This window comes from Alosa pseudoharengus, unplaced genomic scaffold (genome assembly GCF_046254945.1).
Source record: "Alosa pseudoharengus isolate Yale_2024_CS ecotype anadromous, Long Island Sound unplaced genomic scaffold, YU_APseudo_1.1 YU_APseudo_1.1_scf_22, whole genome shotgun sequence".
NCBI lineage: Eukaryota > Metazoa > Chordata > Actinopteri > Clupeiformes > Clupeidae > Alosa > Alosa pseudoharengus.
This window is the reverse complement of record NW_027468680.1, coordinates 27,627,974-27,646,188: the sequence shown is the minus strand read 5'-3', so window position 1 is coordinate 27,646,188 and position 18,215 is coordinate 27,627,974. Positions and strand designations below refer to the sequence as shown.

Sequence of the window (18,215 nt, the reverse complement as noted above, 5' to 3'; positions counted from 1 at the left end):
GAGCGCATGCACACTAATGCGGAGAGCAAGTTATAGCCTACGTTCAAGGTTTAATTTGCTTTTATGGTAGTATTTGAGTCGTTGGTGCGAAAGATTTGGAAAATATATTAAAAACACCTTTGAGTATGAGAGGGTGAATCTTACAAAAAAATTAATTGAAAACCCCTATCTGTAACATTATCAAATTCATATTATACAATAAGAAATATAATTCATGTCAAATAGAAATACATGCAATTTAATTTGAAGTTTTAATCTACGGTTTAGGCTACAGCATACATTTTAAAAACACACAATGATGACGGTGGATGGGTGGGCCAAATGATTGACAAATGTACAACCTAAAAACAAACTTTATGTGAATGGAATTGCATGAGGCAGATATGAAAAGTACCAGAGAACGTGAAAACAGTAACAATTACGTAAACAATGTGTGATTTTAAACGATCACTTTAAAATTGGGCGTTTCAAGTTCTATTCTGCTAGAATTCTAAAATTAATATTTAATCGTCATTTAAGTTGTGAGAATATGGTTCATACTCTTTTAACTTCAAATAAGATGGCATTTGCTAGTAAGTTGACAGTTAGATGCATCATTGATATCTATTTGATGTACTAGTTTTAATTTAGTTTATGTAACATCCAACTCTCATATAGACTTGCTAACTGAATTACTGAGAAATGAATGCAAAGTTTTGGCATGTGCACCAATTAGTTGATTCAGTTAATTGAAATCAACAAATTTACCACCAAAAGCGGGACAAAGGGAATTTTATTTAAATTGTACAATGGTCAGGGATTGCCTCAAATGTACTTGAAGAAACCAATAATTCACAGAATTTTCAACCTTTTCATTGAATATTATTAATCCCTCCATTTGTCCAAAGAAGTCCATCCAAATGAACGTCACATTTCATTCAATGGAGACACATTTGCTTGTCCAGCATTAACAGCCCACGAGGAGGAAAAACATGAAAAAAGAACAAAAGAAAAAGATGTTGCAGAACATGGTTTCAGAGAATTTGTTTTTAATCCCAAATCAACTGTCGTAAGCATAGGGAAACTCAATACAAATGTGCTGCACACATCAATTTTACAGATTGCATGTGGACATATAGACAACCACATCCACACTCCTTTCACATGTTGGGAGGTGTGTGTGTGTGTGTGTGAGCACGCCATATATGTGTGTTTATGTGAAAGCTGACCACATATCCCCAAAGGTGACAAAGTTTGGGCAGGCAGTAAGGAGAGGAGGGAAGAAGGGTCAAAGACAGTCTTGTGGGACAAGGTTGCGGCATCAGTTCCAAAGAGGGGTGTTTTCTCCATCATAATTAGGAGGTCACAAGACATGTCTGAGATGGAGGTGCTTCAGCCACTGATGCCATCATTGAAATTCTATAAAACTCTCTTTTTTTGTTGTTTTGTTAAAATAAAATCAAAACATGGAAATTAAACGAAAGCATATATAAATCTTTCAGGTCCTTTTTTAATTCCTCTCTTCAGCTCACTTGAACACTCATTCCTCCTCACTCTCATTTTCTGCATCCAAGTCCGACTCGTCCCCATTTGCTTTAGAATCCTCCCTCATTTCCTCGTCAGCATGATTCTGTCTCTCCTCCATTGTGTCCATATCTTCCCCGTCATCATCTTCATCCTCCTCCCAGTTCTATGGAAGAGAGGAAATTAAAATCTCTAAATGCAATGCTACTGAGTATGGCAACCCCAAATCTTTTTCATTAAACATGCATAAAAAACAATTGTTTATCAGTGCTGTTCCCAAGTAAACCTGTGAGACTCAAACTGTGAAACAAGGGGAGCGTGAGCGTTAACAGTCTTCCTTTCTACAAAGACATGCATGCATTTACAAATATGCACTGACAATATTTGTGCAAATATGGCATCTCTTACCTCTGATTCATCCTCAGGCAGTCCTTCGTCTCCTGAAGCCTCGTCTTCATCAGAGGACTCTGGGAAATCATGGACAGTGTCATAAGAACAGCACTGCTAAAAATACTTTTAATCAGGCTAAGAAGCTCCTGAAAAAGCCAAAATACAGAAGAGCTACATCTTTTCTAGGTAATGAATTTAACAAAGGCCCTTCCTCTGGCGAGCTTTCCGATTTGCATTTCAATGTGATGGGGGAGCAGAGCCATTTGCATTTGAATCTCTCTGCAGACTATTTGCATTTGAGATGACGCACTTGCCAACAAGCCAGTGCAGCACTGCAACATGATTGGTTGACTGAGAAGAGGGACATCCCATTAAGCCAATCAAAGTAAGTGTTGGGGGAGAGTGCTAACGTTTCTGGTCGACTGTTTATTTAAACAGAAACATGTTCTGATACAGCCCTGCAGCATAGAGAGAGAATAAAGGACCATGTCCAAGCGCAAAGTCTCTGTGGTCTTTGACCATTTTTACATTCCAGACAACAAAGAGTTGGTGTGCAAGGCTCGCTGCAAATACTGTCCCCTAGAGATGAGTTTCAACAGGAAAGCGACCAGCAACCTGCTCAACCACATGAAGGTAAGATATTCACCCATCTTCCTGTTAAAACCTCTGTGCTTACTCTACAGAAAGTAAAGTCAACTCACCTTCTCAAGTGACTGTTTTATGTTTCTTTGTACATTTACAGCAAAACTTTAAACACTTTTGCCTTTAACAGTGCATGTCTCTAGATCCTTATCTCAGTGCATCTATGCAAATACATGATTTGATCTGTCAAAAGGAGACTGACAAATTTCCCTACTGTCGTTTTGTTATACTCTAGCGCGCATGCTCTAGTTAATTGCTTTTCACTTTTTGCTAAATGTTTTTCTAATTCGGAAGGTCGCTTCCGATAAAAAACGTCTGCAAAATATATTGAGAAACATCCCCAATATGTTACAAAGATATATCTTACTAGACTAGAATACATATTATACATATCTTGCAATTCTGGATGCAGCAAGATTAAATGTCATAACTAATTACTCATCATATTGTCTACCCTACAGAGGAAACACGCCTCTATACCACTGGGTCCTTCCTCTAGCAGTGACCAATGGCCTGGCACAGAACCCACATGTAGCCAACCACAATCACCAAACAAATGGAACAGCAATGATCCCAGTCAGATACTTGGCAATCAGGCATTGGTCAATTTGATTGCCGGGGAGCAACTGCCCGTCTCTATTGTGCAAAGTCCGTTCTTCCTCTCTTTCATACAGGAGATTCAGCCCTGCTACAACGTGCCTGACGGGGAGCATTTTGCAAACACACTTCTGGATCAACAGACCCGCTTTTTACAGGACAAACTGAAGACCCTCTCCAACACCGCACAGAGCGTCTGTCTGACTGTAGATGTTTGGAATGCAATGGAATTCTCCTACATGACCATCACTGGACACCTGGTCATCAACTACACCTTGAAATCCGTCTTGCTCTCCTGCAAGCGTACATGTGGGCAACAGCTGAGAGTTAGTACTACTAAGGAGATTGACAATGTGCTGACCCAATACAATGTCTCCAGAGAGACAATCATCTTGCTGAGTGAGAGCCCAGCACAAGGTGTCATCAACCTCCCCGGGTTTCAGCAAACGGAGAGAGATGGAAACATCACTAGGGGAATATTAAAGATGGAGGATGATGAAGATGCAGCATACGAGACAGAAGCTGGTGAACTGACGCCAGGAAGCATGACGGCACCACTCAACATTCAGCCTGGGCCCTCCTTCGCTCAAGCTCTCCAGCTGGTTGTTAGGGATAGTTTGCCAGCATCACCACAAGCTACCACCAATGCCTTGGCTAAAGTTTACTCCAAGGCTGCTCAAGGACACAACCGCAACATCCAACAAGCCTCAGATTGGACCAGTCAACTAAAAGAGGTGAGGCACAGTCTTGGTCAGTCTGGGGACCGGCAAACCCAACATGCAAACGTTAACAGCTTCAATGTGAGCCCATTTGAAAGAACCTTGCTGGAGGACTTTCTCCACACGCTGCAGCCCTTTGAGGAGATCACAGACCGCCTCAGAAGGGAGAGAGTGGTGCCTGCCAGCCTGGTCATCCCCTCCATCCAGGGAATCAGGAAGCACCTGAGGTCACCAACGGAGCAAAACCACAAGCTGGTCGTCGCTCTGGAGGTGGCGCTGGAAAAGTGGCTGACTCCTTTCGAGCGGCGATGGTGCTACCGGAGAGCGACGGCCTTGGACCCCCGACTCAAGCTGCGGTGGTGTGAGGGGGACTGGGCACTGCAGATGCGGCAGGACCTCCTGGGCCTCACCGGTGGAGCCGAGAGGAACGCCCTTAGTGCTGACGACACGGCAGCCAGCCTGCAGACCCAGGCCAAGAAGAGAAGCCTCTTCCCGTTTTTTGAGGATGAACCCCAGGACAGCCAGCCGGACACCCAGGATGAGGTGGGGACTTATTTGCTGGAGCCCTGCATCCCTTACCACCACGACCCGCTGGTTTACTGGCGGGGCAACCAGCACCGCTTCCCTCAGTTGGCACAACTGGCACTTAGGCACCAGGCCATCCCTGCTCTTCCTGTGCCCGCTATGTATTCAAATAACGCCAGGATCTCAGACGAGGAGTTCGAGAAGCTCATGTTTATCAAGCTCAACAGTGCTTTGCTGTGAGAAACGTACCCTTCTCTAAGTCAGCTAGGTTAGGACCCAGATCATCAATATCTTTTTCTGAGTTAGTCCTTCAGAGGAAAAATGCCAACAACTTTGAAAACCATCAATATTGCCCAACATGACTGCTAGCTCTCTGCCAATCTGAGAAGAGACAGTGCACTACCACTTCCTTCTAGATTATGGTAACTTAGTTTTGTTAGGTTACCTGTTCTGTCCTTGTCTTTTCATTTTACAGAATCTGTGTTTGCCTACGGTGGGCCAAATACCATACTGGTTTAACAAAACACAGCATTAATACCAAAATGTCATTAGGAAGAAAAAAAAACTAAACTCTAGATTGGTTGCTTTGGCTGTCGAGTTGCTAAACATGCAGTTGTTACCCTAATGCCACCATGTTAGGTCATTCTTTCTTTCCTCTTAGTGAAACGCCAGCATACATTCTCAACTTTCTTATCAGTGTCATGTAGGTTAAGCCAAGTTAATATTACCCAGCATTTAGAATGCTTTAGAAACAACACTGATGTATGGGCTTATATGTAAAACTGAAAAAGTCTGTTACACTTAACCATCAATGTACCAATAGCAACATTAAAAGGTAAACAAACTTTAAAAAAAAACATGGTACTCACCTTCCTCATACACAAGCTTGGCTGTGTGGTCCAGCTCATTTACATTATGTCCACTGCTGGTTGTAGCCACCTAGTGGACAATTACGGAATGTTCAAGATACAGAAGCTTCATGCTAATTCTCTAATTGGTAACACTTCATTTTAATGTGTCACTGTTACAGTGTACCTACCTAATTAGGTACAGTGGTACAACCTGTGTACCAACATGTACATCATTGTACTTGCATTATGTATTTGTGTACCTACATATAGTTGTTACATTGTAATACTGAGCGCTTTTACAAAACTTTGCCAATTTGCCTAAATTTTCATCAGAGGCAAAGAGCTGACCTGAGACCTGCTGGGTGGGGTAAATCTGATCATGATAGATTTGATATACAAATCATTCTTAGCTCCAGTCAAGGCCACATTGTCTTCAGTGTACATGTAACAGCTGTGCTGCTACAACCTTGTTACTCTTTGATACAGTGGAATAAACCTATTAAGTGTACCAGTTAATTACTTACACGTACATATGACATGTATGTTGTGTCTTCGATGTCCTGGAACAGGTCTACTAATTCACATGTACTGTGTGGTGTAACAGCAGACACGTTTCAACACATCAATTACAGGAGGCATAACATCATTGACAGGATGTATATGTACATGTAAGTACTTAACTGGTACACTTTTTTTAATGGGTTTATTCCACTGTATCAAAAGAGTAATAAATGTGTACCAACACAGTTGATCCATGTACTACAGTATGTAGGGTAATGGCAGACATGTTCCAAGACACCAATGACCAGGGATGCAAACAGAGGTATGGTCAAAAAGGAGTGAGATTATCGAAGCCCACGCCCCCGCAGGAAATATCATATAATTACATTTTGCCACCACCTCTGCCATCCAGGGCTCACCCTATTCACACAAAAATGTTCTTTATATGAAAATACACTGTCCCAGTTCCTTGGCAGTGATGCAAACACATGTGAGGTGAAAAAAGAGAGAAACATGACCAATCAACCCCACCCCCCTCGTAAAAAAAAAAAAAAGTCTAAGATAGTTCCAGAAATGTATCTTTATGGATATATAAAACCATTATCATTGTTATGGTCTTGTTGCATGAGAAATACTTCCCAAAAACCTTCCCTAATTGTAAGGATGCCATATAGGGGTGTAAATCACAAGTTTCATCACGATTTGATACAATGTTGATTCTTTAAGCCAATGATTGGATTATTTTCGATCCTTCAAAATGTTTAGCAATTCCATATGTTACTGGGGTCTATTGAATAGGAAATGATAGATTTTGATTAATTTTCATGGATTCAAAAATGCCAAATATTATAGGCTTAATTATAGGCCAAATACTGAACATTGACTGTGGAATCAGGTAACACGCTTTTTTCTCGTGTCCTCCCCTAAAACCTCCTGTCACTTGCCAGATGCTTTTGAATTTAACACGGTTTAACTCATATGTTGCAGTCGAAGTGAAAGGAAACTAGCCTATTTGGAATATTCTGTAGGCCTGCTGTTCCTTTTATGAGAGCAATTTAACTGACTGAACAAATTTTCATCAGGCTATTGAATGCTTTATATGTGAATGCTATATACTTAATTTACCATTAGCTAGATTAGAATGGTTCTATACGCAGTTGTCATATAAATGCAGTGTTTTGTAGTAGGCTATTCAAAGCATTTCATGTTCATCACTCGTGGTGTAGGCCTATGTCTTGAGTGATCGCTGTCCCTTTAAATGTCTGGGACTTTAAATTAGGCCTACGTTTTGACTCTGCTGTTTTTGTTGATGGACGGTGCCGTCTTTCATTCAGTTTTCCTATCGTTTTAATTAATGACACACGCAATTCCTTGGGTGAAGTAAGGAATTGTTTTTACCCGTATTCTTGCAATTCCCACATAGCATTAAATACTAGGCCTAGGTCACTGACAGGAATAATTTTATTATTGTACGGTTCTGGATGATCAGTCAAATGGCAGCGTGTTGCGTGTTAAAACTTCCACCTGAAGTAGCTATACTGCGGAGGTAAGAGCGCGAACTGAGAGAGTTGCCTCCTAACGGAGCCTATATTTTCTTAGCTGCTATCAGAACGATAGACTACAGCTCCTTTGCTACATGATCAAAGATTAGTGGAGGTTATCAGAAGCACATAAACCAGCAGGCCCATATGAGAAACGCTCTGGTCCCTCTTGTAGCCTGCGGTAGATGACGTGAAAAAAGCTAGAGTCGCCGGAAAGCATCCTTGATGATCAGACCCCCCCCCCCATTAAAAAAAACTCCTTGGATCTGCACGATTCACACAAGTCACCCAAACTGACATGAAAAAAGCGGGAGGCAACGAAAAGCGCCGTGTTTGCATCCCTGAATGACACAACATACATGTAATATGTAATTGTAAGTACTTAACTGGTACACTTCATTTTAATGGGTTTATGCTACTGTATTAAAGAGCAATACGTGTGTACCAACACAGTTGATATATGTACTATGTAGTGAATTAGTAGACCTGTTCCAAGACATCGAAGACACAACATACATGTCATATGTACATGTAAGTAATTGTAAGTAACAAGGTTGTAGCAGCACAACTGTTACATGTACACTGAAGACAATGAGGTCTTGACTGGAGCTAAGAATGATTTGTATATCAAATCTATCATGACCAGATTTACCCCATCCAGCAGGTCTCAGGTCAGCTCTTTGCCTCTGATGAAAATATAGGCAAATTGGCAAAGTTTTGTAAAAGCACTCAGTATTACAATGTAGCAACTATATGTAGGTACCCACAAATACATAATGCAAGTACAATGATAGTATCTGATAGTACATGTTGTTACACAGGTTGTATCACTGTACCTAATTAGGTAGGTAGACTGTAACAGCGACACATTAAAATAAAGTGTTACCGATCTGAACATGTTTATCATTAAATACAATATTTAAAAAATGAAGTGTACCTGGGTCATTAACAAGTACAGTTTGCCATGGAGCCTTAGTAGCTGTTGGTACCCCTTCACTCTGCTTTCAATTAAATGATACAGCCTTCCAAGTTGAGACACCAAATCTGGTAACTGCAATTAAGACAACGTCAACATTAGCATAATACACATACAGTTGTATGGGTGCATTACATAAGACCCATGATGTAGCTCTGTACTTACTGATGACAGATAGGATGTGTGTAGCGTCAATACAGCCTTTAGCCAATCAACTGCCGCGTGAGCTCTGAAAGTACACAAAGAGACGGAGTTGGGACTACAGAATGAAGCAGTAAAGTAAGTCACAGATAATGAGAGATATGGCTGACTTACGAGTTTGGATGTCCTTGTATCTTAATCGAAAGCTGGGGAATTCAAATAATTCATTCATTACCATCTTGTGACAAGCAGAAGCGTATTAAATATAAAACCCTCTAGCCAATACACTTTACAATAAAGGACACGGAGGTAATAAATATATGTCATAAAACTATTCACAAAGAAGAGCAAATAGTCCAACACCCCCAGCAGAGCACAAAACACCGAGATGAATCATAAGATTAATCATAACAATCTGTAATACCCAATATTTTAGTAATATATAGTGATTCGTCGATTTGACAGAGAAAGCATTTACTTCAACTAAATGACCGTTTTTACAACTAAAAAAGCAATGTGTGGGCCTTCTCTGCTTCAAGGAAAACCTTCAGATAGCCCATCATACAGGTCTAAGACACTTACCTCCTCCAATAACGGCAAGATAGCAGGAAGGGGTACTCGGGAAACCGTATTCCTGATTAACATTTCCTTACGAATCTGGAATATTCTCTGTGAAAATATACAGGCCAAACTTCCAGTCAGCATCAACAGTTCAAACAACAATTTTGCATTTTAGTAAGAACAAAGTTGTGGCTCACAGCTGGGACTCACATTGAGGATGTTTTTGTCTTTACTCTCCAGCCCCTGGACCAGCAGCACAGCGTAGCTGTCTGTCTGAAGGGTGGAGATCCCTTTCTCGCCTCCCTTTCCTGCGGCGGACAACTCCACCTGCTCCAGCCGCTCCTCGATGGTCATCTGCAGGATTAGAGACATTCAGACAAACACAATATCGTATTAGTGCTTGCTGCATTGGCCATAATGTGAAGTAAAGGTAGCACAAGTGATTAGTTTAAATATCAACACACATGACATCTTCCATAAACAAAACACCAGGGAGCAAACTACCCTCCACCTCCCCTTTTAATAATGTATTGGAGCAGTTTTGTTATGGTTTGGGGCACAGGCTTGCTCCATTTTGCTTGCAGTTCATGGAGCCATGGCTGTGTACGAAGACCAGCCTTTTTTTTTTTTTTTTTTACAGTGTACCCCCAGAAGGGATAGCTAGTGTATTGTGAGGAGATCTTCGCTGGAAGTGACAAAAAATTATTCGCCTATGGTACCTTTAATTAATATGTAATTAATGACAGTTGATTCTATGACATACCTCAGTCGGGGTGCCCTTCTTCCTCTTCTCTGGTTGGCTGCTTTGTTTGGCTGATTTCAGTGGTGCCTGGTGTCCTGGCAAGCCAGGAATTAGGACTTTACTTTTTTTCTCATTGACTATTGGAGTTTTCACCTGAAATGAACAACAAAAAGTCATATACAAGACAGACATAGACATAAACACAAACACAAACCATGGCCATCTATCACCAGAACAGTGTATTCACCATTACAGTCAGGCAGCGGAAGAGGCAGAGGCTACACACTGATGGTTAAATTACACAGTTCAACAGAACAGAAAAGAGGTCACTATGTTTAAATAGTTTAAAATATGGGTTTAATCTTAAAAAAATTCTATTGGATATAAAGGTCATTCCGTGGCAAATCAGACAAAATCCAGGAAAATGGTTGCTGCACCATCTCAGAATTTGCTCAAAGTTTGTCTACCTAAAATTTGGATCCCAAAACTAAGACCTGTAAAATATGTTTTCATACATTTTTTTACCCTTTGTATACTTTTTACACTCTCAGAAATGCCTTATCTTGGAGGCCTTGTTTGGGCATTAATATCTTGAAAAGTATTATTCCTAGCCTGTCCAAATCTTTGGTGTTCATAGGACTAAAATGGTATGTGGAGTAGCTAGTCGGAACACAAAAATCAACGCGTGAATAGCTCAGTTTATAGTCATTTCGTATATAAAGTGCCAATGATGTACCATGTTTCATTCATACATAAACACACACACTTGGTTATACAATATACCTTAATTTTTGGCCCTGAGGCATAACAATGATTTTGACTCAATTTATTTATCTATGGTACATTAGCACTTTGTACACTAAATGCCTATAGGCCGTACAAAGTTTGGGCTGGTTATGAATAATACTTTTCATTATATTAATGCCCAAACATGGCTTACTAGACAATGTGATTTTCAGGCTGTAAAACTGTAGTAATTTCAAGGGCTGAAAATAATATGGAAAAATAGGATTTGAACAGAAATATTTTGCAGGCCTTGCTTTTGGGACTCATTCTTGATATAGACAAGGTTTGAACAATATCACGGACGGTGCAGCAACAACCTTTTAACTGATTTGACACGGAATGACTTCTAACCAGATCAGATCAGTCATCCGTTACAGTATGAGCATGGGGTATGCCGCATGTAGTTAAAAATGATACAAATCACTCTCCTTCCAAAAGAAAAGCATTACTTACCATGGAGATGGCTGTATCTATGGAGAGGGACAATGTTGTCTGTATGTCCCGGACCAGACATATGTGTCTTTCTGCTGTGTTCACGGGCTGGGTGGAAACACATCAGAGATACATCATAGAACTGCTGCCCACACACACCTTTTGTGTCCATCTGCATGTGCTCAAATGTGAATCATTTCATACCAACAAGTCTACCTTTGAATGAAGGAGATATTCTAAGCATGGTGTAAGAAAATAAGCTTATAGGCCAGTCCAGAGGGGTATTCCATCAACCTCGCTATTTCGATAAGTCTCGCTAATTTTAGTGAGAGTTCCATTCCATTAGTGTGGTTTACGTGAATCCCAGCATGGTAACTATGGGAATTTATGCCACAGAACTAACCTGGTCCGTAGCAGGTTAACTTTCAAGTTAAATTAAGCTGTGTTGCAAAAAAAACCAATCAGTCGGAAAACGAGTCCGAAAAGATGGTTCCGTCAACCTGTGATTTCGTCACCTGTAGCCTACAACTTCAAAAATAGAAGTAGAAACGTTTTTTCCAACAGTGTCACCAAGCATGGATTTACACATTCACTAGCTCCAAAGAATTTATGAAAATTATGTGACTTTAAATGTTTTAACTTGACATGCGTGGTTCTGGGAATCTTGCTACTCTGCGTCATTTGCGTTCTGTGATGGTGTGACGCGTAGCGAGACGGCAAAATAAAGGAATCATATTTGTGCGTGTGCAGGTTTGCTTCCCACATAAAGCGTGTAGGCCACATAGCTTAGCACCTTGATCATGAACTTTTTAGTTATACTCTTTAATAAAAGACATGTCCTGCTGTTGATAAAGTGTCATGCACATTTGGTAGCCTGTTCAGTGACCGTAAATATGCCAGTGGGCTACATTATATCTGATGCAAGCCAAAGGTATAATTCTGTAATAGCCTTGAGTTTATACTATTTTGTTCATTCACTCATATTTAGGGTTGGGTATCGTTTGGGTTTTATCCGATACCGGTGCTAAATCGATACCTTTAAAACGGTGCCGGTGCCGAAACGGTGCCTGAACCGGTACTTTGTTTTTAAAATGTTTTAAATTAAAATGGTCTAAAGCATGAATTGCTTTTTTTATTGATGAGACAAATTTGAACATGAAATTGAACTGTTATATTCAATTTACTATCAATATCTCATTGCTCCTGAATAATACATTTAAATGTTAAAACAGCTTGCCATGCATAAACACACAATGGTAAGCTTTCAAGTTTACCCAGTGTAGGCGGTTTGCCATAAGGTATGTTAAAACCGCTTGCCATAAAACTGCCAGGTCATGGACAACGGCATTTGCAAGCAAGCTAATCTAAGGGACTCTACTTTCCAGTTAATTCAGTGTGTTCCCAAATGCTTCAAGAAATTGTATGTCTTGACTTAACCCATAACACGCAGTAGTTTTGAACATGTTAGGCTACATATCGGTGTTAAGATTCCCAGCGCTAGCCAAGTAGGCATTTTAACAGCAACTATGGCTATGCGCTAACACCAGTCAGCTGAGTTTAATTAGCGATAACGTACGGAGATGGTTTCGTAGCCTCTTTGACAGCTCAGTAACATCAGGTATGTAACCTACATATTTGTTTTTGCCAGCTAACTTTTAACATGATCTTCATATTCATTGTGATGCTATATGGACCTCATGCACATGAAAGATTAATATCATGCCATTATGTTGTTTAACACACCGTGAAATAAAGTTTTCACCTTACAACTTTGCTGATAACATTTCAAATAAATGTCAGTTAGCGCATTAGCAAGGATATTGTGTAAGGTATAGGCTAGGCTAGCCTACTGTTGATGTTGTTTTTATAGCCTTTTGCTTGTGTGTAGTTAGGCCCACTGCTAGAATTTGACAGGAGCTCGCGATATCGCTTTAAAGTAAGCTATTTGGTCTCACGCAAGCTGTCAAACACTGTCCACTCATGTGGTGCACCCCTCTGGTTTATACATCCAGTGTTTATGTTAGCTAACTGTATCTGGATGTGTTGCTATCAGAGCAAGACGTTAGAGATGGCGCATGACATGCAGTGATGCCTCGTATTAAAAAAAAAAAAAAACGCTATTTAAGCACCGAAATGAGGCACCGAAATCCACGTTGTGATTCGATGCAGTTACTACCGTTTGTGTCGGCACCGGTGCCATATTAAAACCGTGTTTCGGTGCCCAACCCTACTCATATTGTTCAAGATTGAAGACAGTCAAACTAGCAATTGATTTCAAACCATGATCATTGTTGTTTAAATGTATGCCTTCATTATTTTCCAATTTATGTAGTCCCAAGGCAAGTATCTAATTTTTTTCTGTCGATGTTCAATTTAATGACTTTCGATGAAAATCCTGTAGATAGCGCTTGCAAATCAAACAGAAATCCTCTAGTATTGCCTTTATTTTACAAAATATATCCTCTTTTTGTCAATCTACTGTTTTGGTCTACTTTTCTACCTCGTGCACGAGCAGAGATGAAGCTGGCCTAAACCTCGCTTGAATAAACGAGGCCAAGATGCCACTAACTTGAGTCAATTGAACAGCTTCAGCCCCAAGTGAAAGTCTACGCTAGTTCAAGCCAGGCTATTTCTGTTAAACGCATCCTTCATTAGCGAGGTTGATGGAATACCCCTCAGAGCTAGTTCTCAGTATTTCTCTACATTTACCAATAAGCAAGTCAGTCCAACTCACACCTTATGACTCTTATCTATCAGATAAATCACATACCATGTAAACAAAAACATAAACATGCCAGACTCCATATGCTCACCGTTGTCTCAATGACTGGTTGAAGGTAGCTGCCATATGCTAGCTGCAGGCTCTGCTTGTCGGAGTTAAGGGATGCAGCCAACAGGGGCACGGGCACTGGTGTCTCATCTTCACCAGATTTACCCCCAGCACTGGACACCTGCACTGAGCAGCCTGGAGAGAGGGGCTTCTTACACGGCCTGGAGAGAGAGGGAGGGGCAAGAAAAGGAGCAAATACTTAGATCTGTAAGAATATGTGTGTTAGACGGGAAATGTCAGGGAGAGGCGATCGTCACTAGCTCAGTGATCAAACGTACCCATTGAGAAAGTGCTCAAATAGATGTAGTTGTCCATCCTTGCATACCACAGCTAACCGCACAGCCTGGAAAAAGGAAAGACTTCTTATATCCAGTTTCAACAAGTACCAATCCGACACTGAGGTAACAATTTCCGCCTGGCATCTTGAATGGCTCGGCCTGATGCTTACCTCTTCCTTGCTGTCGGATTTGAGGAGGTCAATGTGCCGTGGCTCGTCTGTCAGAGTGAAGGACACCACGGCGTTCTTGTCCTTCCTATCTGAGCGCACTTGCCTGAGAGAGCCAAACAAGCAAATCTTCAATAAAAAAATCTAAACCGATGAATCTTCTGCATAAATTCCCCGGTAGGTGTTCTTCACTTTGTGAGGGATTGTTCTGTGATAATTTCCCATAGACCATAACTTACCATACACTAAGGAGTCGATCATGAGCTGCCCCAGAGAGGAAGTACATGCCATCGCTATCGGGTGGCCTTGTGGTGGCGAAGCACAGGGTCGTAACCATGGTGGAGTGACCTGTGAATTTCTGTCAAACAAAGGTAAATGTCAATTTAAAGGCTGCTTTTATTATTTTCCTCGGAAGTTATACATTTGGTACTCTAAATACTGAAGGCTTGAGACTTAAAGACTCTCACCCTGTACACCTCCTTGGTTTCCAAGTCCCACATTTTGATCGTCATGCCGGCAGAGAGAAGCAGCTTTCCATTGGGACTCACACACAAACTTGTCACTGCTGTCCGATCTGCCTTCCATTTACTAAACAAACCCATGCAAAGACAATGAGCCTCAATGATCAGTTATCCTATCAATGGCTAAACCTAGCAATGGTCAACTGGTTTCTGGTAATAAAATATCTTCAATCAAGTTTCACATTTTTTTCACCCTAAAGCAAGTGTAATTTGTGTAAACACAACTGTCTACAGTCAACACCATGCATGACTAAAGAAAACAAGTGAACAAAAATATCAAACAGCCCTCAGGACCATATGCGCAGAGACACACAATGACTGATGGTAACAGCAATGCTTACCAGCGCATTTTGCCTGTCTGCAGGTCCCACTCCGCAATGTGTGCGTCATCTGAGCCGCTGTAGAGCACATTCTCCTCTGGATGCCACTGCACGCTGTTCACAGCTCCACTATGACCCCCATCCTGACAAACAAACAGAGGTCAGCAAACAAGTCCACTTGTATACACTTATATAGAAATATATGCATGGACAATTTCAATGGTAAAGGATAGGCCTATTTACTTCCTGTTTACAGAGTCCATGTGCTAATGAACACACACATACACTAGTTATATTTACTTAAGTGCCATTTCAAACAAATAGCTTTCAACATATGTAACTATCCTACTCCAGAACACCACAGGGGCATTTGGTGCATGCATTCAGATGTAGCATAAATGCATAAGCATACAAAGTGCTCTGAAAAGGCAGTCTTCAAATCAACTACTATACAATGTGCACAACCCATACATTGTGATTGTTTATCCTGGTTATGATTTAGTGACAAAGTAGAAGGTGGCTTTAGGTTGACTTTGGCTCAATTCACACGGAATTACTGATAGCATGCCTATAACTCTTATCACTACCTAGCGATTAGGGCTACACGATTTTGGGAAAATAACTAATTGCCATTTTTCTGACAGATATTGCAATAGCGAATTGATTTGCAATATTTTTTTTAAAGTCAAGCTATAGTTCAATCATCTAAATTTCACTTAAAGTTGGGCCACTTGCTGAGCATGCCTTGTGAGTATACAACACTCCCAGGTTTGAACCCAGGTAAACCAATTGTCAGTTGGTGACATTACTGCTATTCCACCATAGATGTGACAAGATTAACCATTGGGAAAGAGTTGCAAACTGCTGCCTTTGTGAAAAACGTATTGCCATTTCTATTAAAAAATGGTTTGATTGTGCGGCACTACAAGCGATGCAATTTGCTGTAACATGTATGAAGAAATATATTAAAGAATTCTGTCTTACCAATGTGCACTGCAGGGCCCCTTTGACTGTGCTGTAGATGAGGATGGTGCCTGCTGCCGTACCCAGTGCCAGCAGATCTGTTGTCTCCGCTGGCGGTCCTGCCTCCGATTTCCTCTTTTTCCTCTGAGGTCCCTCCTAGGACCATGCACATGAAGGAGCATAAGTCACTTACAATTTCTGGTTCTGATTCTGATTTTAAGGGCTAAATATTATCATATGGCCAGTTACCAAGCTTTCCTATGGAAGCATCCATCAGTAAATAGGCAATTCAGCTGGTTTTCTCAGACTAGCTATGGCGAAAGATCTACACAAGACAATCACAGCCTAGAACATGTTAAGATGTTGGACACAATTTTCCTAATGGCCTGTTTTCATTGTATACAAAAAGCAATTCTTATTGGATTGTAGGCATGATTCTTTACTTTCACTTAAAAGTGAACATGCAACTTATAGGGCTGCCATAGGTTGACAACCTGTCTATTCAACGTAAAGGTTATAACACTCAGGTATGCCATTTTCTCAACGTAAGGTGTCACAGAGCCTTTTCCGAGAGTTTACTGCTGACAATGCTATCCTACACATTTCTATCAAGAAGTTCTTTGCACTTGTTGATGCAATAGGCAACGTTACAAAAAGTTTCTTCTGTTGTATTACAATGACAACTCACGTTACAATGTAAATGATAGACTAGTACTACGCAAACTGTCACTTTTAAGATCACTTCTCGCTGGCTACTAAGTTATCACACAATGAAACGATATTTGCGTTCCAACTATCCAGGCGTTAACGCATAGACGTTTAGATATTACTTCTTACTTGTCCACGAAGACAGGACGCAATTTAAGCATAACCATGTACAACCACGACAGCTAATTAATAAATGTTAAAGCAAAGATACACTATAGATGTTGATTAAGGTTATTTGAAGTCAGCTAACCATTGTATAATTGTCCAACTTTTCACTCGGCAAGTTAGCTAACGTTTTGGCTAACATTAGCACCTTCCACATGAATTAAAACTACTGTTATCGAAACATGCCCAAAACTGGATTTTTAGACTAATCAAACAGCTACTCTCTAAATAATCAGACACAGCTATCTAATGAAGAATACATTTAATTGTATGTAGAAATTCTTATGTGGCCATTTTAAGAACGAACATGTGCGACAGACATGTGCGTCCTACTGGAGGTAACTTTACTGATGCTATGTAGCTAGTTGCTAAGCATGTTGATTAAGGTTACTTATGACTTGTGTTTCGAAGACAGTGAACGCGAAGCATTGCAAGTAATATTACAACAGCAAATCTTCTAGTCTACGCGTCTATTGCAAGTAAAAATATGTGACAGTTATCGTACAAACTTAAAACGGCAGCGTGGTTGACTAGGCCACCAGCCCATGAGAACTGCTCTATCTAGCCTCCAACATACCTTAGCCGTTCGGCATGGTCCCCAAGCTATGCAGGTACAAGTGGCACTCAAGTGGGCAGAAGGCACATATTCCTGGTGAAGGGTTTTGCTGTCAGTGTTCCAAATACGGAGTCGACCATCCTGTGCACACAGTGCCAGGTATTGATGTGATTTTGGGGAGAAAACGCAGGGTAGCATCTGCGACGAAAACCCTCCATCGGCCGCCATTATTGAAGCGCTGCGTACGTCTGCGTATTCTGGAAGACGCATGGTCAGGAAACACGTGTTATCACCCGGGGAGCAGGCGCACTAGCACCCCACCCGAGGGGCGAGTCATTGGACACATGAACATTTCAGAGGGAGCGGGTGAATACGAACGGAGCCACATATAAAGGGTATAAGGAGTATGTGAATTCAGACACATTGGTGAGGACGAGGGCTGTAGCGTAGACACAACCTGTCTTGGTTTATAGCTGTAAGAAATGGGTCTATCATTTCTGTATTTTTGGCCATAATACCAGATAGGTTTGACATCCAATTTAGAATTAGCTCTTTAATACTGAAGTGGCACTGTCTTGATTTTAATGCCTGTCTCTAGGCATCACACAACAGCACACTATGTACGCAACCCATTATACATTGTGTTGCTGGATCCCTTACAAGACATAACGAGGTTTTCAGTCTCTTCAGGGTAGGGTAATAGTACTGGTAACCAATTATTTTTTACATTTATGGATTTAGAAGTAGAAGGGGAAGTGTCGCCCTACTTCTACATCCTACAACTGAATGGTATTGCAACA

General features: G+C 40.9%; 1 protein-coding gene across 1 annotated transcript; it reads right to left on the bottom strand.

The window, feature by feature from the left end:
• Positions 1-754: 754 nt before the first annotated feature.
• On the bottom strand, positions 755-17,668 carry wdr43 (WD repeat domain 43). Its single transcript, XM_076299551.1, has 18 exons — positions 17,437-17,668; positions 16,008-16,142; positions 15,045-15,166; positions 14,650-14,770; positions 14,422-14,540; positions 14,186-14,288; positions 14,016-14,080; positions 13,721-13,898; positions 10,929-11,015; positions 9,711-9,842; positions 9,158-9,301; positions 8,969-9,055; positions 8,561-8,592; positions 8,411-8,474; positions 8,207-8,320; positions 5,246-5,315; positions 1,912-1,970; positions 755-1,669 (listed from the first exon to the last, which is right to left on the bottom strand). Exons 1-18 carry the CDS (start codon positions 17,641-17,643, stop codon positions 1,520-1,522), a joined length of 1,989 nt encoding a protein of 662 aa, XP_076155666.1. The 5' UTR covers positions 17,644-17,668; the 3' UTR covers positions 755-1,519.
• Positions 17,669-18,215: the final 547 nt, after the last annotated feature.

Coding starts and splice junctions, on each gene's coding strand:
- wdr43 (XM_076299551.1), bottom strand. CDS start 17,643: ATGGCGGCCGATGGAGGGTTTTCGTCGCAGATGCTACCCTGCGTTTTC. Junction 14,541..14,649: donor AAACCAAGGAGGTGTACAGG/GTGAGAGTCTTT, acceptor TTTGTTTGACAG/AAATTCACAGGTCACTCCAC. Junction 1,670..1,911: donor TGCCTGAGGATGAATCAGAG/GTAAGAGATGCC, acceptor TCTCTTCCATAG/AACTGGGAGGAGGATGAAGA.